The sequence below is a fragment of the Haliaeetus leucocephalus genome, unplaced genomic scaffold, assembly GCF_000737465.1.
Source record: "Haliaeetus leucocephalus isolate CR32 unplaced genomic scaffold, Haliaeetus_leucocephalus-4.0 Scaffold110, whole genome shotgun sequence".
In the NCBI taxonomy this organism is placed as follows: Eukaryota; Metazoa; Chordata; class Aves; order Accipitriformes; family Accipitridae; genus Haliaeetus; species Haliaeetus leucocephalus.
The window spans coordinates 1,551,103-1,574,114 of NW_010972546.1; the positions used below are offsets into that span (position 1 = coordinate 1,551,103).

General features: G+C 55.3%; 1 protein-coding gene across 1 annotated transcript in view; it reads left to right on the forward strand.

Moving 5' to 3' along the window:
- LASP1 (LIM and SH3 protein 1) overlaps positions 1-21,123 on the forward strand; it is a 34,574-nt gene extending 13,451 nt beyond the window's left edge. Inside the window, exons 3-7 of the mRNA XM_010585535.1 lie at positions 6,685-6,769; positions 14,334-14,441; positions 17,724-17,880; positions 18,030-18,124; positions 18,498-21,123. Of these exons, the coding sequence (XP_010583837.1) occupies positions 6,685-6,769; positions 14,334-14,441; positions 17,724-17,880; positions 18,030-18,124; positions 18,498-18,671 (619 nt within the window). The 3' untranslated portion in view covers positions 18,672-21,123. The remainder of the gene's footprint in view (positions 1-6,684; positions 6,770-14,333; positions 14,442-17,723; positions 17,881-18,029; positions 18,125-18,497) is intronic.
- The last annotated feature ends 1,889 nt before the right edge of the window (positions 21,124-23,012 follow it).

Here is a 23,012-nt window from a genome sequence, read left to right on the forward strand (position 1 = left end):
CTGACAGCAGCCCCCCGCGGCGGGGGATCGGGTGGGGGGGGAGGGATCCCGGTGTCCCATTCGTTAAGCTCTAATCAGGCAGAGGATGGATGCCAGCAGTGTCTGCGAGGAGAGACCCCGAAACGCAAGGCCAATCCACCAGCCGTCTGGCGGCTCTGCCCCCGAGACCAGCAGGCTCCTCTCCATCAGTCGTTAAAAATAATCTGTGTCTGCTTGGCTGATGGAGCAGCTGTGGGGATGCTGAGGGCTCGACGTGCGCTCACCCTGCCTGGGCTCTGCACCCTTCATGCGTTGCAGCCCCCGGCTCGGCTGCCACGGCATCACCAAAGCCACAGAGCACCGGGCGATCCCTGAGACCCACTGAAACTTGGCTCCTTTCCTGCTTCACCCTCCTGCATCCCCATCCCCTCAGGCAGGGAAAACACCGTGATGCTCCTGCCAAAACAGGAGCAAAGCATTTGGATCCTGTTGTAGCATCAGCCAGAAGTAGGAACCGGGGCACCTCCCTACAGGTAGCTCGCATGGTTTTTTTTTTTTTTTTTCCCCTGGCTCCCATTTGTTCTTGAAAGGTTACTGGTTTTGCCTGAATAGCTATTACTTAGCAGCAGACTTTACACAAATGTCACATCTAAGGGTGCGTGGGACTAATTATTTCCTTGCAGTTTGTCAGAAGAGGGATGGTTTAAAGCAGCTTCTCCCCATTTGCCTTCTCAGGCTGCTTGAGCCTGAAGCCTGTGGAGCCTGGAGGGTTTTTCTAATGACCCTTTAGGGCTTCACTTTCTCTTAATGTGACTTTTGTTCCCGGCATGGTTATCTACCTGTTGCAGCAAGTTAGGAAACAAGTGTTTCTGCAGTAGAGGGAGGGAGCAAAGGGCATCGGGGCAGGTGTGCACGTGTTACAGGAGTGTACATGAGCGTGACACTGGCAGGGACCTGCTGGCAGTGGCCGGGCGAGCTCTTGCAGTGTGATCCCTTCTGCGGCTGCTGGCAGAAAGCCTCTTCCTCCATGGACTTTGGGCTCAGTGCTGCATGGAAGCTGCTGTGGTGGGCACCAAGGTTCCTGCTGGTTCCAGTTTTGGAAGCCTTTGGCTCTGGTCCTTGTTGGTGAGGATGGCTGTTTGGTAATTGCACGGGTGGATTTGGCGTGTGTTGCTCACGCTTCTTCTGAAAGTGAGGCAGGTTGAGCAATAAACACCCTCCCCTTCCCTGCTTCCCCAGCCAAAACCTATTTATGGTGACGGCTGGGGGAGGGCAGCGAGGACCCACAGCTTTGCTTCTTCCTCGGTTTTGACTGTGAGAAGGGGGAGAACCAGGTCTACTCTGCCGCAAGACCCCCCACGCGAGGAGGGACGTGCCCATCTTCGCTGCAGATCCCACAGATGCCCCGTTCCCACGCACCCGCTGCCTCCCGCGCTCCCAACCCAAGGCAATTCACTCACTGCCTTCTCATTAAGATTTAATTTATTGCTGACTATTACTGTGGCTGATCCTCATGCATAGGAGATGGTTTTCCCCTCTCTGATGTGTGGCAGGGATCCGGGTGTCTGTGTTTGTACTGGCTGGGCAGGGGAAAGCGCTGGCTTCAGTGGTGGGGGGGCTGTCACCGCTCCTGCATCAGGAACTCCCGGCCTTAAATTCCCCAAGAACTGACATGCCTTTTCTTTATCAGGCAGATCTCATGAGCTCAGGAGAAAAGCGATGCCTAATCTTAGGGGAAGACGCTCAACTTGTGCATTTCATCCTACGCCTAGCGCAGACGGGCAGATTACTCCTGCCTGCTAACAACAGTCTGTAGGGGCTCAAGGCTGAGTAAAAAGCTGCCTCAAATCCTTGGGAGGTTTCCTCAAAATCTAACAGAAGCGGAAACCTAATTCTAGCTTAGTCTGTGCGGTCTATGGCTATCTTTTCCTCTCCCTTGCCAGACTGTGGCTGTAGCAGGCCACAGACTGCTGTGAGTACCGTGTTCCTGTAAATGCAAGAAGCAGAGCTGTTAGCTGTCTTTCCCTTTTTTTTTTTTCCCCCCCTGCAACCATGGCTTTCAGTTTCTCTGAACCTCCCGAGGATGAATTTCTCTGTTTCCAGCCCTCACAGTGACTGGGGCTTCCCTCCTCCCTTCATCCGGAGGCTGCTGCTGGGGACTCATCTTCTCCCAAGCGTTATTAGCATGCCCAGGGCATGGGATGCAGTTGCCATGGCAATGGGATGATTTCGGCTGGCAGCACCAGCAGATAGTACGGGAGCTCCTGGGCCGTGGGCTGAGCCGTAAATGCAGCTCTGGCTGATGGTGCACACAACTTAAATTGCATTTGCCCTTCACGGGAGCCATATGTCTCCCTGCGTGGCTTTCCTGCCAGCCTGTGTGCAGCCCTCCAGCTCCGCGCCCTTCAGGGGACGGGACTGTTAAAATTGGGGATCTCTGTAAAAGCTGCTGCTGAGCAGCACAAAAAAAAATCCTCTGGCTTTGCAAAGCCCCTGGGCAGTGATGATGGCACTTGGCTCTCCTCATAGGACCAGGACAGAGCTCTGTTCCTGTCCTCATGGCAGGTCAGGGGCTGGTCTTCATAGCCTGTTGCCTTCCAGATCTGATCTGCAAATGGAGAATTGGTGATCTGGGAGGGCGTTTGGGATTTGAGCTGTTTGTACTTAAAAGGTGGCTTTGTTTTCTTTGACCTTGGTATGAGTCAGGTAGTGACTTCCAAAAAACTCAGGAAAGGGCTTCAGGATGTGAGTGGTAAGTCGGGTAAAACAAGAGACAAGTCTCAGGAGTGTCCTCTTGTGCCACTGTAAGCTGAGGTAGTGCTCTTATTGGATTAGCACTACTGTTAATTAAGGCCCAGCTCCCCCAGCAGATGTCTAATGGCACCTGGGTTTGGACAAAAAAAAAAAAAGCCTATCTCTGGCTGATGGTGTTGGCTCCTGACTGCCCAGCAGGTACCAGCCTCCCTGTAGCTGTAATGCGTGCTGCCCCTTCAGAAGGGGAAAAGAGTCGTCCCTGGGAGCAGCAGAGGTGCAGCACCCTTTGAGCAAGGGCTGTTAAATGCAAACTCCTTTGGCATGTGCTGCCTCGGCCACCAAAGCTTGCTGGCTACTAAGAAGGGTTTTGTCATCTTTGCAATGACAAAAGGGCCCGGTTCTCTCAATGCTGTCTCTTCAAGGTATGAATGCATTAACCCAGCAGCTAGTGGGATTGCAGCAGCCTTTACAGGAGCAATCTTTGCTAACCAGAGGCCAAGCTGGGCCAGTGTGATTTAGACCGAGCCCCTCGCTCACCAGCCCCCCCGGCTGTTTCTCTCTGCTGGTAGCAGACAGCAGCTGGGGTGGATTTGGTCTCAAGGTGTCTTATGCTGTTTTGCTGCTTCTAAAATGTCACTCACCGGTGCAGCTCCGCAGCAGCGGCAGTAGCCGAGCCTTTGCCAAAGCATCCAGCAGAGAGGTAAGTCAGGAGAGCACCCACCCAGGCATCTACACTCCAGCGGCACTGGCTGCTGGGAGAGCAGGAACTGTGGCCAACATGTCAAGAGTGCTTAAATAAACAGCAAACCCCTGCCCAGTTCTGCAGTGCAGTGTCCGTTGCTCCTGGTGAGTGCAGGACCCTCCTGGAGAATCAGATTTTATCATTATTGGAGTCTTAATGCAGGAATTTCTCTGCAGCAAGCCGCAGGCAGTAGCTTGGTGAAATATCTGCCTTGATATTGTATCCCAGTGTGAAGCCTTGACATACCGGTGCCCGAAGGTAGTGGGGAAGGGAGCCTGAACACACAGTATTAGATCCCCTCTAATCAGATTAATCTAAACAGAGATTAAACTATATCCTTGAAGCAGTTGGTGATCTGTTGTTTGTGTAAAACTGATTCTTGTCCTTTTTTGATCTTATTGCTGGATGTTTGGGGGGCTGTGGAGGGTGAATTTAGGCTTATTTGGTGTGGGTACGGCTGCATCCTCTGTGTGTCCGCACATGCTTGTGAAGGATGAGGGCTGACTGGGGTCTCATGGCCAATACCCATCATGGGATGGCTGTCCTCAGATAGACAGAATATTTCCCATCCCTCTGGGACCCTGGTGTTGACTCCCACCTCCCCTAAAACAGGAGGCAGCTGGGATGGTGGTGATGGGACACGGCAGGGGTGATGTCCAGCAGGACAATACCTGGAGTAGGGAGGTGGTGGTGTGTTTTTTTGGGAAGCTGGCTGGAGGGTGGGTTCCCCTGCCATGCCATGGACTGCAGGGCTGGGGAGGGCAGCAGGCAGCGAGCTGCTGCCTGCCAAGTTATCTTTTCCCCTTTCTGCAAACCACATCTGCATTGTTCAGTTTGGGGGGGGGGGGGTTCTCTTTATGTTTTTTTCAGTAAGCTGAGACAGCTATTTTTATTCTCGAGTTTCCTGCATTGCTGCTTTACTGAGGTATGTGCTGCTCTTGCAGGTCTGCGGTTGCCTATCTGTTGCTGACCTGCTCCAACAGCACTGCTCTAAGGCAGCAGCTTTCAACCACACTCCTCCACATGCAGCTGGCTTTCTGCTCATTTACCTTCATTTGACCACACTTCAATTAGCCTTGGGCAGAGGTGCTAATGCTGATTCTGTAAATAGATAATTGCTAATGCTGGAGCACACGAGCTCCCAATGCAAAGACCAGAGGCTTCTTAAGACCCACAAAGACCCATTTCATGTGGTCTGGGAAGGGACAGGAGCTGCAGCTATCCCATAGTTTGCTGTGTAGCCCTCAGGTGAGACCTTGGTTCAGCCACCGGCTACATGGATGGAGATGTGGGAACTGGAGGCTGCACAGTCTGAGTTATAGCCCTGAAACAGAGATCAGCGTTGTGCTCAAAGCCTTCAGATCCCCAAGAATGAGTGAGACCTCCCAGTTGTCCTCTGCAAGGAGCTGCAGTCTGCTTTCAGTGGACTGCTTAGCCCTGGTCACCTCTTTCAAGAGCTGCTACTGTGAGAGGACAGTTGGATTGCCTGGCTTTGCAAGAGAATTTATCCAAGTTCTTGCATGTATTTGAAAGTGAAACTGAGCTGCAGCATGACATGCTGCCCTGATGCCACGCATGTTCAGTGTGAACCAGGGATGGTGCTGTCTCTGTGCCTCCCACCCATTCTCCTGCACTAGTCAGTAACTTTGCTAAAATCCTGCAATCTGTTTCTGCCACCCAATTTGGGAGTCCCGTTTTAACTCTTGTGAAAGAGAAACCTCTGACCCTTTCAAAAGGCAGTTTTCCCCTTCTTGCTCTCTATCTGCATTATAAACCTGAAGCGCTGCCGTGGGATGTCTTTGGTTTCTTTGCCATCCCATGAGAGCAGTTACCATCTGTTCAGTGTCAGATTTCCTCTCTGGGCTTTTCCTGGGAAGTGTTGTGCACGGAGGGCTTTGCCTCCACGGCGGCCAGCGCTGAGCAGTCTGGAAATGTTCCTCTTGCAAACAGTTTCCTCTGCACCATGTGTAGTTCTCCAGATACAGCGAGGGTGGCTGCTCGGGACAGATCTGGCTGTGGGCAAGAGCATCCTCTGTGATGCAGGACGTAGCTGACCCCGAGCGAAGGACCAGGACCTGAGTGGTAAAGCACCGCGGTGTTAGGACTGACCCAGCCGCTTCTTGGTAGTGTGAGAGACTCTAGCAATAACTGCTGTTGGGGTCTGGTCAAGCCCAGTTGGAGGTGTTTGCACACTGAATGTACCCTGTTATGGCAGCGATTTGCCTCTTGCTCTTTTTCCCTGTCTCCTGGAGGTGGGAATGGCCGTGTGAAGCTTACCTGTCTGCTTGGACAGGGCTTGTAGCAGCCTCCAGGTTTAAGATTAGATATTTACTTTTTCCCAGTACCTGAGTTCTTCTAACTGTTAATTTATGTTTTCTATAGCAAATGCTGCATGCACTTTCAGAAACTGCTATATGGCACTTTAGAACAATAGCTGCTGGCTTGTAGCCAGACCACGAGGGAGGTCTCCTGCTTTACACTCCCATTCTGGGCATGTCCTAAGGATTCACTAAACATGTTGAACTGGTGCAGATAAGTAGTGCAGACTGTGCCCCAAGACCGGCATGGTTATGCTGATATGGTTTATGCCAGGGTCGTGATATTCTGCAGTACCCAAAAACCATAACATGAGGCTTGTGGGGCTGAAACTTCAGTAAAATAAGCAAGTAAAACCACCCTGCTCCTCTCTGACCCTTCAGGGCTGCAACAGTGAAACAGGCAAAGTCATTGTAAACCAGAGCGTTAGCAGCACTTACTTGGACTAATGTTACCCTGAGGACTGTTTGATGAAACATTGAAGATGTGTTAATGTCTCTCCAGAAATCAGACAGGCACAAACCTGGAATGGCTTTGTCCCCTGAGGAAAAAAAAAAAACCTCCCCTTCCCCTTTTTTTGATAGAACTGAAGTTAATATATTGAGATTGGGAGAGAACCCAGTGAGTAATGTATATCTGCTGGGGAAGGCGTCAGGCGCAGATGAGCATGCACAGTGAGAAATCCCATCATCCCAGATGGCTACCGCTAAACCTGCGTGTCGACGTGTCCGCAGCCCTGGTTGTGTTGCTGATCACCGCGATGCTCTGGAGCGGGGCCAAAGCACTTGGATCTCCTGGGGGCTGCTGGTTGTGTGGGGTGGGTGGGAGAGGGCAGTGAGCGTGGGCATAGCCCATGGGAATACCATGACTAACAACCTCCCTTTTCTCCGCAGACACTACCCGAAGCAGTCCTTCACCATGGTGGCAGACACTCCCGAAAACCTGCGTCTAAAGCAGCAGAGCGAGCTTCAGAGCCAGGTGAGCGTGCAGGTCTCTCCTCGCCCAGGGCTGCCGTACTTTGCCCCGTCGCCCTACGTTCTCCCGTGCTCCGGTGCTTTCCTACGCCCTCGCGCAGAGGAGGGAGAGGCGGGTTTGGGGTGTGGGTCCCTCCTTTCAGATCTCGCCCATCCTGGCTGTGTTTGCTGTTCCCTTTATCTGTGGCTGCTGGGATCTCCCAGAGGTGGGAAGGGTCCAGCAGGCAGCCCCCCTCTCCCAGTCCGTGCCTTGCACCAGTTTACCTTTTCCCAGCTGACATCCAGCCACAGTGGCTTCAGCTGGACAGACGTTGACTCTCTAGGCAAGTATTTCAGGTAAACCCAAATCTTGTAGGACTTGAAAGCTGTGGCAAGCAGAAATAAACAGATAAAAGGGATAACGACTGGCATAGATAAGGATTTCTTTCTCTAGTGGGAAGAACAGAGCCTGTTTGAGAAGGGTATTGTCCAGACCTGTCCCATTTTATACCTTGAAGGTGTCCCTGGATCAGCAAAAGTCCCCAGCCTTGACACAGGGCTGTGGGCTGGCTTCTTGTCCCGATAACTCCTGATGATGCAGTGGGAACTGGTCCCTTGGGTGGGCCAAGGAGCAATCCCCGGTTTCCTTCCCTTACTCCAAGACACTGAGAACAGAAATGCGAGCATCGGTTTTGCAGAGAAATGGCTGGAAGGGCAAAGTTGGCACAGAAATGGGCAGCATTGGTGGGTGACCCTTCTTCGTGGAACTTTGCTCTGCTGAAAGGCTGTGTTGAAGCATCTGAGACTAAGCCCTGAACAGTTGTTGTGAGCTTTGATGTTGCAGAACTGCAGACATGTGCTCAGAGTACGCTGCACTGGAAGAAAATGCATCCAGCGGCAATTTTGGCTTGAGTCAGCGTCTCGCAGGAGAACACAGGATGTGGCAACTGTTCTGGGAATCTATTTAATTTATTTTTCTTCCTTTGAGAAGAGGCAAAAAGACTGCCCAGGGTGTTGTCAGCAAGGCACATTGGCTCAGCTCAGCATTGTAAGTGTTGGTCCTGGGTAGAGGGAGGACAACTCGGGATTTGCCGTAGTGTTTTCAGGGTGAGCAGTCATTTTTCAGGATCAGTGCACTTCTCTCCCTGCTGTGCTGTGAAGGATGCAGTGACCTTCCTTCCTTCTCTTTCTATTAGCCTGAGAGTGTCAGGAGCTGAAAAGCAGATTGCCTAGGAATGCATCCCACTGGAGGAGGAGGGGGAACCTCGGGACCTCACCTGTTAGAGCTGGTGGTGCTTGTGCAGCCAGCATCGAGTTTTGAAACCTCTGCTTTTGTAAGGTGTCTTCCTCAGAGCAAGTTGCCCAACAGCTCCCTGGCTTGCACAAGTGCAGCTTGGCTCAAGCTTAGAGCTAGAGCTCAGCCTGGGTCTCACTTTGTGTTTCATAGAGTGGTTAAGGGGACACAGTTGCTTTTCCATGGTAACAATCAAGATAATGCTGCACTGAGTGGTCTGGAGTCTCAGTGCTGTTTTTACAATGAATTCAGGCTCTTCATTAGTTGTTGCTTATTAAAGGAGACCCTGGGGAGGGAGCATGCTCCGCTGCCTGGGCTTTTCTGTAGCTTGTTGGGACTTTCAGCTCCTTGTGGTGTGCGGGAGGTGGCTGGAAGCAAAGTCAGCTGCCTTGCAGGGGAAGGGGTGTCCTTATTCTTTTGAGCCTGCACCTCCAGAAGTTGGTCACTACAACTCAGACACCAGCAGGACCTCTGTCCCTGGGAGAGAAGCGGCCATGCCCAGCTCCTGGTGGTCTCCTGGACTTTGGGGGCTTGAGCTGGGATAGCACAGGGCTGTAACAGCCTTCTGCACTCTTGGTTGCACGTGAACATGTCAAAAGAGGGGCTGGGGTGCAGGCAGGGTCTTCCCATCTGCCAGGCACCAGCATCCCACCTTTTCAGTGCTGGTCTCATGCCAGGATGAGCTGCAAAGTAGGACTTCTCTGAGCAAGAAGAAGAGGCTGCTGGGGAGGGTGCTGGCTGTTTGGGTGCTGGCAGAGCCCCTGCGGAGGGATGCAGGAGCGGTGGGAGGGAGGTGGCAAAGCTGAATCGGGTAGAAGCTGCCAGGCTGAAGGGCCTGGAGCCCTGGGGTGGATAGATCCTAAACACACTTCAGATAATATCTTAATTTCTCTCTGCCTTTGTTCTGCCTACAAAGGGAGTCTCCTATTTTCCAAGCGCCAAACATTTGTATTTCTCGAAGCGCTCTAGCTAAAACACTAGCAGCCACTCTGGTTTATTGACAATCCCTTCTTACTAATTGCAGGAGCTGAGCAAACCCCAGGGGATAAGAATAGGTCACTTCAGCCCTTCCAGAGTTGGCAGCGGGGTTAACAGTCTTGCAAATTAACTGGATGAACTGGAGCTGTTAGTGGGGACAGGGAAAAGCTTGTGGAGAAGGGCTTGCTGGCTCTGCTTTGCAGTGATGACAGCTTAGCAGGACGGCTTCTGCACTACAGTTTGCCAGTTCAAGTGCCACCTAAAAAGTGCATCCTGGCTAACGTTGCTGAGACAGGCAGAGGTCTGCATGGGGCTCTAGTAGTAAAGTCGCTTGTGGATTAAGATCAGGGTTGTGTGAACAGTTGCATCTTGCCTTCAAGCTTGTATTTGCCAGCTGAACTCAGTTGCGGCCGAGCTTTTGGTCCTCGGCGCGAGGATTCCCTGAGTGCATGTCCCTCCGAAGAAGCTGTGGCTGGGAACAGCTGGGAGCTGCAGTAGGAGAAGGGAGATCACTGGGTCTGTGTCCTCTGCAAGGGGTTTCTATCTAGTGGAGGGTCATTCCCTGGCCAAGGGAGGGATGCTGCCCAGCACTTTTGCCTGTTCCTCTGGAGCAGAGCTCCTGTGGGGCTGGAGAGCTGCTGTCCTTGTGGATGACCCCGAGGAGGCTGATCCTGTATTTCCTCCCACCAAAAATACACAGCCTGTCCACCCTGGTGTGACTGGAAAAGCCGGTTGTTCACCGGAGGGTGGGGATGGGGCAGCTGCGTGCTGAGCTGGAGCGGTTTCATGTCACTCCCGATACCGCGGTTATTTGTGTCTGCTGAGAAGGCGTCTTCTGTTCCGGTCACTGGTAGACGCTGGATAATGTTGTCTTGTGCAGCTAAATGAGTCTCCAAAGTGACAGCTCTTACGCCTGCAGCCTTGTCTTACAGCCCACGTGTGGCAAGAAAATTGCAGGTTCTTGTCCTATGGCTCCTCTTTCAAACTCTTAAAATGGGTGTTTTTGGGTGCAGCCCTTCCTGCCAGAGGGTGGAGGTTCCCGTGGTGTGGGAGGCAGGTGCCCGTCTCCTGGCCCTCCTGCAGCCCTGCGTCTGTCACCCCCGGGAGCTGCCGTCGGTGACATTAAACCCTCCTCTGCATCTACGTTCTCGATGTGCTCGAGCCAAGACCTGCAAGGGGTTATGATGTGTGAAGGGCCGTTCTCCAACTCCCTTTGAATAACGCATGGATGCACAAGTCGTCGCTGTCTTTCCTATCATAGAGGGAACAATTCCCCTGGGGAAATTACTTGCGGATCCCATTTTACAATTATTATTATTATGGGATGAGGTGTGGATACGGCACTGTCTGCATCGCTCGGCTCTTTAAAACGGTGTGTGGCTGAAAGGCAGCTACGAGCCAGAGCGCTGGGAGTGGGTCTGTGGGTTGGCAGCAGCGGCAGGAGCGATGGCTCTGCAGCCCCTTGCACAGCGCTGAGCTGGTTCCCAGCGGTACCCGTGTGCCCCGTGAAAGCACAGCGGGATGCACTGAACCGTGGATTTCTGTCCCTCTTTATCACCCGAGGTCACCTGCGCTCGAATTTCCGAGGAAGCAAAAGGAGCAGGACCCTGGGAGCGTGGCTGGAGCAAGGATTTGTGCGTCTCTAAAGGCATCCTGGACTGGGAGTGGGATTCCTCTATGGCTGGGGGTCACGGGTCACCTTTCCCCACCCAGCACTGCCTGCCAGACTCCTGCCTGCGCAACCCGGTGTCCATATAAGGGCAGGGAGAAGCTGAAAAGCGCCTTGTCTGAATGTTTCCTCCCTCCTTTCCGGCTTTCTCCCTCAGCCCTGGCGATGGCTGCAGCCCAGCAGGACCCAGCCGCTCCTGTGCCGAAGCCAGGAAGGGCCAGGGATCCTGTTAAATTGCAATTCCCCCGTGCCGAGCACGGGGACGGTGTCTGCCCAGTGGCCTCCCTTGCTTCCTCCCAGCGTTGCCCTGATGCTTGTGCCACGCTCTGACTCCTGTGGCCAGGCGTGCTGGGGTGCACGAACCCCAGCTAGCAGGGAGCACCAGCCTTGGGTGTGCGTTTTGGGTTAGTCCTGCTCCCAAGTACCAGTATCTTCGCCCATGACTCCAGGATCAGTCCCCCCTGCAGTCAGGCGTCCCCATGTGGCAGTTTTTTTGGGCCAAGTTCCTGTACCCTGAAAGATAGAGGGGTAAAAAAAACAAGGAAGATGGAGGGGGGTGGGATTTAGGAGGGCAAAAAAGCAGAACTTACCAAAGGAACTGCTTAGCCTTGTGATTAGTTTATCGCTTGGTGACTCTTTATCTTTCTAGCTTGGATTTCTTACAGCTCATCAACTTGTGCGTTTGCAGCCAGCACAGTGTGCCCTTCTTGGGGCTGGCTGAGCAGGAGGCTGCAGGATAAACCTTCTTCTTCCAAGCAGCATCTCCAAGCACAACGGCAGGGCCAGCATCCCAGGGCCAGGCTGCAGAGCTCTCAAGGAAAACAGCCTTTATGGAAAGCAGAGCAGATAAAGGACAAACACAGCCCCTCTGCCCGCCTGTCCCTGCAGCTGAGCAAACTGGGGCTGGTGCTTTGCAGAGCAGCTGGCGGGGCTGACTCAGTCCCTCCTGATCCCCTGTCCGGGTGTGTGTCATAGGTTTTATGTCGCAGTTCTGTTAACCTTTGGTTCCTTGTGCCCAACAGTTAACACCTCGAGGCTGCTCCTTCCTAATTGCTGATGTTCAAGCTATGTTCTTTACCCAGCCAGCAAAAGATTGGGGTTTTTTTCTCTCCCTATTATTGCTTCAAGCAAAAGGAGACTTCTGCCTTGAAACCGGTGTCTTGTGTTCCTCTGATGTGCTTTGGCATCTTGGATGTATGAATATCCTCCCAGGGTGGACTCTGCAGCCTTGTTCATTAAGCCTTTGCTTTCTAATGTCACGTTAGAGTTAGCAATCCAAAGTGACTCGTAGATCATACCATCTATCTAAGGGTTTCACAACCTATGGCTGTGAAGAAGGGGCAGGGGCTCTGATGTGCTTCCAAAGCTTGCATTTCTCCTGGTTTGCAAGGTAGAAAGAGCAAATGTTGTGTTTGCAAGCAGAGCACCAAGCTCTGGGCTATCTTCACCACTGTAGCCCATGCAGCCAGTGGCGAGCTCTCCCTTGTGCCTACCGGTGCCCATTGCAGAGCTGGTGCCTGGCATCCCCTCCTGCTCCAGACAAAACCCTCTGAGCCACCCCAGCCTCCTGGCAGGACCGGCTGGGATGTGGGATGCAGAGAGCTGGCCTGAGCCCGCAGCCCCTCTGCAAAATGGAAACCACGGCGTCTCGTTTTCCCCTGGAAATCTCTTTTCCTGTGTTGTTCTGGACCACAAAATGGGCAGGACCCTGCTCCGTGATGTGCTGCATGCCCGCAACCCCAGCTGGCTCCAGCACCGGCGGGATCTGACCTGGGCACATCAGCACGGCCAAGATGCTGCCTGCCGTGCCAGGTCCCGCGCTGGAGGCAGGCAAGGCCACGGGAGAGCCCGGACAGCAGTGGAGGTGTGTCTTGGCTTCTCCAGAAGATATTATAAAATGTTTGGCAGCCTTTCCCGAAAGGTGTTTCCAGGCCCAGCTGGACACGCTGTCTGGATGGGAGGCGAATATGTGAGGTCTGAAGGAGTGTGTCCGTAGGAGTGTGTGTTGGGGAGAAATCAGCTTTATCCCGCCTCCCCCACCGTGCTGCCGGTTCTCTGCCTCCGAGATTTATCTTGGCACGGCACGCGAGCGGGGCGCCAATCCGCGAGCGCAGCCCTTATCCTGCGAGCTCTTTCTTTGCGGGGCCAGCCCAGATTCCCGACCGTCCGTCTGGCAGGCTGCCGTCCGGCTGCGGGATGGGAAGGGTTACGGGAAGCTGCCTTGTGCTGGCCAGACACGTTGGTGTCTGGCCCCTGTGTGCTTCGTGAGCATTTCCCTGCTTGGGGAGCGATGCATCGGCCGCTCTCCCAGCCCGCTCCAGCAAAGGCAGCTCCTGCTCCGCTTCTCCCACCACCCGAGGGGGTGAGCATCGGCACACGCAGAACCGGGCTGCTGCGCCTGTCCGTGCCGGTTGCGCGGGGGGGGTCCAGAGGTTTGATCTGCTCGTGTGAGAGGCAGTGGTGACCTTTTTGTTTTGGTGACAATGTACAACTGTCCTCAGTGCGCAAGGTGAGCTCTGGGGAGGTGAATCCCTGGAAAGGGCAGCTTTCGCTGCACATTGGGCAGAGCCCCTTTAGGTTCTTTCCTCCCTAAAGGGGCAGAGGCAGCTCCTGAAGCCATCGGTGAAGGGCCAGACTCCCACAGAAAGGATGGAGGAGGTCACAGTGTCTCTCTGCCCATCCGCTTCCCCCCCCGCCATGAAAATAGGGCATCTTTCAGGCTGCTTGGACCTGAAAGTAAGCAAAGCTGCTGTGTTGGAGCAAGCCAGGCAGCTGAGTGCTGTTTCCTTCCCTGTTGGAGCCATCGAGTCAGTGGTTGGGTTTCAGCTTCTGCAGAAGCTGCTTCTGCTTCTGTGTGACTTGAGTGGGAGCAGCGGTCCTGCACAGAGCGGGGCCAGCTGGGACTGGGGACCAGGACCAGCAACCCCCGGAGCCAAGGCTGCTGAGGACTGGGGAGCACATCTGGGCTGTGGTTGTGTGCTGTGTTAGCTCCCTCCTGGGAGAGCTGGAAAGCCCAGTCTTAAAGCTGTATAGAGCTGTATTTAAAAAAAAAAAAAAGGGGGGGGGGGGGGGAAAAAAAACTGGGACTTTTCAGCTCCTGGGTGTGATGGGAAGGGATGCTGATGTCAGTGTCTGGCAAACAGAAATGAGGATGCTTGTGTTTTGCCAGGCTCCACCTTCCAAACTCTGGTTTCATTATGGTCTTCTGGGTGTATTCCTTCCCAGAGGCAGCTAAATGTCCCCTGACGTAGAAACGCTTTTGTACGGGTGTAACTCATAAAATCCTCGGGGCTGTCAAGCAGGCAGCCTGCCATGGGTCGGCTGCTCTGTGGTACGTGACTTAGGCGCGCTGGTAGCCCACAGGAAATTCAAAATGAATCCAAGTTACCCCAGGCCCTGCTGAAAGAGAAATAAGATCAGTAGATGCATAGGAAGTTGTTTGTGTGTTTCAGCTCTTGGCAATACCCCGTTTTGCTATTACTGGGTACGTTAGGGAGTCTCCTGAGCAAGGCAGAGGCCCTGTTAGAAGCTGCTGCATCTCATGAGGCACGTGGGTCACGGTGAGGGTCTGTTGCTGAATCCAACTGCTGCGCACGCCAGCTTTCCCCCATGTTTAAATCTTTTTATTTTTTTCTTGTTTGTACCCAGATTCGCTACAAGGAGGAGTTTGAGAAGAACAAGGGGAAAGGCTTCAGCGTGGTGGCTGACACCCCAGAGCTGCAGAGAATCAAAAAGACTCAGGATCAGATCAGCAACGTGAGTAGCTTCTAATCTCTGCATGTGATATTGCCCTGACCTTCCTCCCACCAGCGCAGGCTGGGGGGGCTCTGCCCGCACAGCCAGGAGCAGACCCGCACCCTGACGGCTGCTAACGAGCACTTGAGGCTGCAGCATCTTGAAAGCCTGGCAGCGTTAATTCTCCAACCCTTTTGCCTGGGTATCCTGTGACCTCCTTGCACCTTTGCCGGCTCCTCCATCCTGGCAGATGCTGCAGCCGGATCCAGAGGGGTATCCGCATCCTTCGTGTCTCCTGAGGTGCGCAAGTCCACGCTGACTGTGAGAAGCAAGAAGGGGAGCAGCAGAGAGTGGCATTTGGTGGGGGTGAACGAGGGCAAACGTGGACCAGGGGCAGTCCCATCTGCCCCTGGTTGTCACCGTAACCCACAGCGTGGGCAGCGCACCCCCGAAGAACTCTGGTCCCTCTTGTGCTCTCTTTGGCGTGTGTTTGTGTGTGGAAACCCTGGCCAAAGGCACACCTCTTCCTCCTGTCCCTTTGCAGCTGTGACTGTCCTCTGCCAGGTTCCTCTTACCTTGACCCCTCCTGACTCCTGCAAAACCCGTTCCAGCCCTCATCCGGCTGTCAGGAGCGTTTGCTGCTGCAGCTGCTGTTGGTTTGTGCCGAGGCCGCACGCAGTCCCCAGGGTCCCACCACCTGCTGTCACCAGACCCGAGGGTAGGACCGGCAGCGTCAGCCGCTTTCCTACCTACAGCCCACATCTTGCGTTTGCCGCTGCACCAGAGCAGCCTCGCGGGGAGCTCCTCGGGGTCCCTTGGCCACGCACACCTTCTCCTCCTGCCATCATCCCACCTCTGCGCTGGTGTGGAGGGGTTCCTGGGGGGCTGCACAGCAGCATCTGCATCTCCATCCTCCCTTGACCTTCTGGAAGGGGAGCTCTGCAAGAGACCCAGCTCTCCGATTTCTGAAAATTACATTAAAAGCATGCCCAAGTTCAGTGGCAGCTGGCCTGGCAGCTTGTGCTTCACCCAGCAGCCTCCGTCCGTATCCAGGTGCTGGTGGTGGTGTGGCGTGTGGCAGACGTGGACGTCTGCGTGTTGCCATGGTGAACGAGGAGGATGCAAACTTGCACGTATAGCTGCGGCACCGGGTGCGGCAGACGTGGGGTGTTAGTTGTCCCCTGCCCAAACTCAACCCCGTGCTCCCAGGCGGTGTGGCACAGGAGCCCGCAGTAGCATCTGCCCTCAGCAGAACGTAGGGAGTTAATTAACCTTTAGCCGCTAGCGAGAGTCATGCGTGTTCCTTATCAAATGCCCAGGAGCTGTTGTGAAACCCTGGGAAGGCTGGCTTCTCCCTGACGAGTAAACCTGCCCCTGGAGCGCAGCTTTGCACGAGAAACCTCTTGGGTGTCCGCTCGACAGACGGCTTCTGTGAGCTCCTCTCCTGCTTCCACCTCTGCAGTGCCCTGAGCTGCTCGCGCTTTTCCATCCATACCTTGGGGACAAAGCTCCTGGAGTGGGAGCTGCTGTCTGTTCCCCCCCGGGTGTCCAGGGGAGAAGGGTCTGGGCTTGCAGGAATGCAGGGAGAGGGAAGACCGGTGCCTTTGCCCGCAGTGGGAGCTCGAACACGGGCAGGAGCTCGCACACGTACACAAACATGAGAATGCCAAGCGGGGTGGGAGGAGGTGGTTTTATTCCCTCTTCTTCTGATCCCATTGTGCAGGTCTCTGGCGAGTACTGATCTCTCCTGGGGGAGCTGCGGGGTGTTATCTGCACACCAAACCCCAGGACAGCGAGGGCTCGGGAAGGCTTCCCGCTTGGGAAATGGACCTGGTTGGAAGATTTTTCTCTGGGGGCAGCTTCTCAGTTGGGTCTGAGCTGGCAGGAGATGAGCACAGCTTCCCCGCCATGGAGTGGGGCTGCGGTCTTTGTTACAGAAAGCACCGCTCTTTTGAGAGAATCTGTGGAGGTTTAGGGGCATTAAATAACCCAGCAGAGAGATGAGAGCAGCCCGTGTCCCTTTGCTCGGCCCCCTTCACCCTCCCTCAGCCGCGGCAGCGGTTTTCAGCAGCTTCCCTGTGGGCATCTGGCTGCCTGCCTGGGGTTGCAGTGACCCACTTAATAAAGACGCATGAAACAAACCCACTCCCTGCAGAAAGGCTGGCTCAGCAGGCAGCATTTCACTCCCAAGGGTGCAGCTGGGCAGGCACACGGACAGCAAAGGGGACTGCCCAGCACAGCAGAGCTCGCTGGGGCACGAACGCCTCTGCAGCACAGACGTGCCCCAAACCACCCTTGGTCGGAGGGTGCCGATACGATCCTGCACGTGGGGAAACCCTCCTGGCAACGGAGCTGCGCAAAGCCTGAGCCTCTGACCGCCGCGAAATGCTGTCCTGAGGCTGTCCTTGCTCAGGCTCGCTGCAGCGGCTGGGGGAGCAGGGTGCTCCCCCCGGGGTGTTCTCCTTCCCAGGAGGGTGGCTCTGCTCCAGGCTCTGCCTTCTGCCTGTGCAGAGAGCCTGCTGCAGTGCCCTTCAGTAAATAACTGTTTAACCAGCAGACAAATGGGCTCCAGGTGCTTTCCGATGGCAATGCATTCATTAACAGAAGTGGCTATTAATTTTTACACCCACGCCCAGGCAGTTGGGTTAACCCTTCCCTCCTGCCCGCCATGGGGGGGCCCCCTCTGTGCTGGTTGCGGGGAAAGGCTCAGGCAGATGCAGCTGGTGTGTTTGGTGGTATCTGCTTTGAGTTTCCTTCAACAAAAAACCCCAAGGCCCTTTCACGCTTCAGTTAAAGAGAGATCTGGGGGTAGATTTTGGAGCTGTACCTCCACGGCACCTGCTGTACCTGGCTGTGGGCTGGGGATTTGCACACCGAATTCGGCGTGTGCAGGGGGGACTTCCTAAAGGTGGTTTTGCTCTGTGCTCCTGCAGCCTGGGGGCTTGGGAGCCTGGTCTTGATTCTCACCCACACCTGAAAAAATTGCGTATCCCATCTATAGGACACTTAAACCTCCTTCCTTTCTTTCTGTGCCACACACAAACTGGTCTGAGCAAATGTCCCTGTGGCCTGGGGAGATGTTGGGGAAGAAGCTCCCTCAGACTGCTGGCAAGGCTGTGAGATGGCTGATGCTGAGTCCTTGGTAGTGAAAAGAAATGAGCTGAGGAAAGATGAAGGATATTCCTGGCACTGAAAGGCTGCGGGGACTGCTGCCAGTGCTGGGGCCAGGCTCAGCTTCATGGAAGGTGCTGCAGGATTGTCCCAGCTGCACTCTGAGCTCTCCTTCCTCTCCTGTCGCTGTAGATAAAATACCACGAAGAGTTTGAGAGGAGCAGGATGGGCCCAAGTCCCAGTGAGGGTGCTGAGCTGGAGCGCAGGAACTCCCAGGAGAGCACCAATTACCGGAGACCCGCAGACCAGCAGCATCAGCCGTCTCATCACATCCAACCCAGCAACCCAGGTAAGGCGGGGGGGGCTGCGGGTGTCGCAGCCTGCCCCGCTGCATGGCCCTGTGTTTGCTGGGACAGCAGCCGGCTCTTCTTTGCGAGGGGCTTTGCCGTGTCTCTCATGTCCCAGCACCAGCTAACAGACCCATCCTCCCCCCCCCAGGCTACCAGCAGCAGCAGCCGTCGTCTCAGTCCTACGGCTACAAGGAGCCCGCGGCACCAGCCTCTACGCAGCGCAATGCTCCTTCTGGAGGGGGGGTGAGTACAGCCCAAGGGCTCACAGCACCCACTCCAACACCAGCCCCCCCCCCCCCCCCCCCCCCCCCCGGTTTCCACTCCCTGAGGGTCAGGGTTTGCTCTGCTTGCTCCTCACCCCTGTGCAGGGGAAGAGCAGTTCTGAAGGGGCTGGCGGGTGTAATGCTGGGTGCCTGGTTTCTGCTTGGCACAGCTATTGCTGGCACCAGCATCCCTGTGCAGTGCCCGGTAAGAACCTCCTGGATCCGGAATGGCTCTTGCATGGGGCTGGGCACAGCTCCTTGCCCTGGGACCCCCCCTCATGGATGGCAGTTTTGCCCATCTGGAGCAGAGCACAGTGAGGGTCTGTGCCCACTGACCCCCTCTCTCCCCACAGAAGCGTTTCCGCGCCGTCTACGATTACAACGCAGCTGACGAAGACGAGGTCTCCTTCCAGGACGGCGACACCATCATCAACGTGCAGCAGATCGACGACGGATGGATGTACGGCACGGTGGAGCGTACGGGCGACACCGGCATGCTCCCCGCCAACTACGTGGAGGCCATCTGAGCCGTGGGAGGGGATGGGGTGCGTGGCTGACAGCCGAGCCCCCAGCCCATGCCGGCCCCCGTGTGTGTGTGTGTGTGCGTCTCTCTGCCCCAGCATCCCTTATCCCACGTGCTCTGGCATCGCCTGCCGGAGCCACGTCCTGACATCTCGGTTACTCTGTGTTTCTGCAGCCGCCTCCGGTTTCTCTTGCCAATTTAGCTTTGTTCTAGCTCTGTCGGGACCGAGGGACTGTCTGCAAGGGATGTTGGGGGCTTGAGAGACCAAACCGCCACAGCTTTCCTTCTCCTTCGGTCTCCCTTCTCTCTAGCCCTCCCAGGCACTCCGGCATTTCCTAGCCAGGGGAAGCAGCCAGAGTCGCTGGGACCCCGGCAAAGGGAGGAGGAGACCATCTGTTAGGACCAAATTCCCCCAGCTCTGGCGGGGATGGGCAGAGGGCAGCGATGTCTGTGTAGACGAGGCGAGGGATGCTCGTCCCAAGGGCTGCCCTGGGCTGATGGGAGGAATGGGCTGGCAGCCTCCACCCTGCACCACTCTGGCTCTAGCTTGTCCCATGGCTTTTCCCGGTTCCTCTGTGCAGTGTTTCCATTCAGTCTTTGCTCCCTTCAGTCCTCAAACCAGAAGAAATTCACGGTTAGAATCTTAAACAAAATCTTTCTCCTGGGATACAGAGTGGCTGCTCTGGACAGCCCTGGAGGTGGCTCTTGCTCCTTCTGCCTCGGGCTCTGGCTGCCTTGTTCCACCTCCCCGATCCCTCTGGGGCCAAGCCGGGGCTGTGCTGGCAGGGGTGAAGGAGTAGCCGCAGCATTGCTTCACCTGGAGGCTTCTGCTCCCGCTCAAGGGCTGGAGAGGGGCTGGGCTCCCCGCTCCCCTGCGCTGGCGGGGGAGCACTGCGACACCGAGACCTCACGTCCTCCCTGCAGCTCCGGCTTTCTCTCTTTGGGCCAGAGTCTGGTGGCCCCCTGGCCCCCGCATGCCAGGGCAGCCTCTTTCTTTTAGCAGTGGTCGCTCCCCAAATTCACCCAGAACCTTCCTGCTTTTCTCTTGCTGCTGCTGGGCTTTTGGGACCCTCCTGAGCCCTCTACCTGCTGGGTAGATGGTCTGGGGAGCCGGCAGGATCAGCCCCCATCCCTGTGGCTCTTCTGAGCGAGGTGTGAAAGATCCTCCCCCTCTGCTGCTGTGCTGGGGACCATCCTGGGTGACCATCCTGACTGGCAGCTCCGTCTTGAGTGGCGGAGACCAGGGTTTGGCACCCCGAGCCACCCTGCACCTCTCACTGGTCCCCAGCGGCGGTGGCTTTTGGGGCCACCGCTGACTTGGGATCATGTCATGGACCAAAATCTCAAAGCACATCCCTGTCTCCTTCTCTTTTGGGCTCCGAAGCTGCTGGAGCTGGACAGGGGCAGGTATAACTGGAAGCCTGCGCAGGGAGAGCAGGAGCAGGATGCTCTTGTCCTGGGTCACAGAAGCTGAATATCGGGGCAGCGGTCATGCCTCCGTGCTGCCTCCGGCATTCCTGCTGCCCCGTCCCTGCTCACAGCCCCGGCTCAGCCCGAACCGTGGAGACTGGGCAGCCGGAGGGGACCGTTCCCCTGCCAGGCTGCTCGCGGCTTTGGCTGCACTGCACCACAGGGGCAGGATGCTTCCAAGGGGAAGCTGCCGCCTTTGCTATTCCCAAAGGAAAAGAGGGAATCTAGGGACCAACGCGGCTGAGTTGAGACGTTCCTTGGCTCTGTTTGGGGACACGTCCTCGGGGATGGTCTCACGGAGGGGGGAGAGGATCCCACCGCCTCAACGCTTGCAGTCCCCTTTCTCAAAGCACATGGGGCTGCAGGGCTGGTTCATGGACGGTGCTGGGGTCGAGGTGACCGGAGTCGGGAGCTGCTGGAGCAAACGCTGTTCTGGCAGAGACGGGGTTCCTGGCAGGGCAGAGACCCGCCGGGAGGGCATGAGCCAGGCAGAGGGGAGCGTTTTGCTCCTGGCTCCTTCCCCAGCTGGCTGCAACGGGAGAGGGGAAGAGTGATGGGGACTCCTGGTACCGTCGGTTCCCTTGGGGTGAAAACGGGACCCCAGAAGCAGCCAGGATGGGCTTTACGGGATGGGAATCCCAGTTGGTGCTAAAACAAGCAAGCACAAGAGCAGGAGAGAGGGGGTGGCTGGGCAGGGGGGGAGTCTGCATCTCCCTGCTATTCCTCTTCTTAATCACGTTCTTGTCTGGGAATGGGGGGGAGTATCAATGTGAATAAACTTTTTTAATGGACCAAATAACACAGGCAATTACGTTTTGGTATACAGACCTTTTTTTAATGCTACCTTGAGACCATTGTCCTAATTCTCCCCTCCCATACCCTGCCCCTTCTCCCCTACCATGGGAAACAAACCTCTTACTGCTTGATTTCTGCCTTTTCTCTCAACTTATGCACTTTTTTGCCTTTTTTCATAGCTGAAAAGCACCTAAACCTGTATTTAAAATAAATAAATAAATAAAATAGTAAAAAAAAAGAAGAAAAATTAAAAGCTAAATTGCTTCTCATCACGTGTAAAATAGACCTTGTCCATCCCAGCTTCCCTGGTTGCGTCTCAGTGCTGAGCTTAGAACGTGTTTTCTTCCAGATCCGTTGCTTGATTGGGGTTTGTCCTTGTGTACTCCTTCCCGTCGGGTTGAGCACCCACCAATAAAAAATGTTATTTGGCCTTTTTAACTGAACCATCGAATGAAACAAACCAACTGATTCTCTTCCCGGTTTACTCGAATTAAAAATAAAAGTATAATTTTTACCTGCCGATTGCGCTGGGTTTGATTGCGGTTGCTTTTCTGGCCATTTTCCTGCTCCCTTGGGACACAGTAGGGATCTTGGGTCCAGGGGAGGCTGCCAGAGCCAGGGTCCTCATCTCTGCCTGGCTCCCCTGGGAATGGGAAACACTGGCATTCCTGGGAACCAGCCTGGGATGCGGCTTCTTGGCTCGTCCCTTGCTCTTAGCATGGTGTGAAGCCAAGGGATACACTTGAAGTGTTCAGACCCCTGCTGCAGCGTGTCTGGCTGATGTGCTGTGGCCACTGGGTACCACAGAGCCCTGGGAAATCAGCTGCGAAATCCAGCTGTAAGCCATGTTGGAGAAATTGTCATAGGGGGACGGAGGTGCAGGCGATGCCTCTGTTACAACATGTGTCTGGGATTTGCTGGGGTTCAGGTGTGCCGGTGGCTGCTCCGGAGACCAGACCCATCCAGGGAAATGGTCAGTGTTGCTGTGAGCAGCGCAGCATGGGCATCAGGTCCCAGTTCTGACCGACTTCTGTGGGAACGCAGCACGGCAACAGCCGGGTCCTGCAGACCCCAGCCAGCCCTTGTGCTCAGGGAGCAGCTGGCGACAGCTTAGCTTGGCCGCTGCAGCCTCTCAAGGTGGGATTTTCAGCAATTACAGTGTTAGACAGTGGGAAAAGAAAATCTTGAAGGTATGCGGAGAAGGATGTTATTTGCATCAACAGCACTAGCCAGAAAAAATTAAAATAAAAAGGCTCCATGGCTGTTGCTGCTCACTTAAAACCATATCGCTTTAAACGGTACTGAAGCAGGTGGTGTGGCACTGAAAGCAAAGGATGCTGCAGCACCCCAGGAGTACCAGACTCTGAAAGGTGAGAGTTCAGAGCAGTCCAGACTGATTGACAGGGCTTTGCGATGGCCAAAGCTCATTTTTGCTTCTTTCCCCATAGGGTGGGCCCTTTCCCAGCTACAAACGGGGACTCGCATCACCATAAGCACCCCCAGAAACTGGGCAGCAGTTTGGGTAAGGAAGAAGCGGGGGCAAAGCAACCCTCCCGCAGGCAGACAGTGCCTCTCGGGAGCCCTGCTCCACTCTCCTCCGCCCATGTGAGGCTGAAGCCCCATCTGACCGCCTGTGTTTATCCCTTTATTTTCCGCCTGCCTGCTGGAAAGCGGCTCTGTCAGCTCCGGCATCATCTCTCCATCCTGAGCAGAGCGAGCCGTGCTCTGGCTGGGAGGGGAGGACGCAGCGGCTGAGCCGCAGGGGCTGGCGAGCGAAGCGGCGGCTCTCTGCCGAGCATCCCCTTTCCACGCCGCGGGGAGCCCGGCAGCTCCTGCCCCACCAGCTCCTCGCTCACCATGCTGGATATTTTCATCCTGATGTTTTTTGCCATCATCGGCCTGGTGATCCTCTCCTACATCATTTACATGCTCTAGAGCGATGCTGGGGAAGATGCGGCTCAGCATCAGCCTCACAATCGAAGCATCGTCCAGGTGAGCCGGCTGCTCCTCGTCCCACCAGGCTTTAATTTCTGGGAAGAAAGGTGTCTGGGGAGCGGGGGGAGAGGGGATAGTTTTGGTT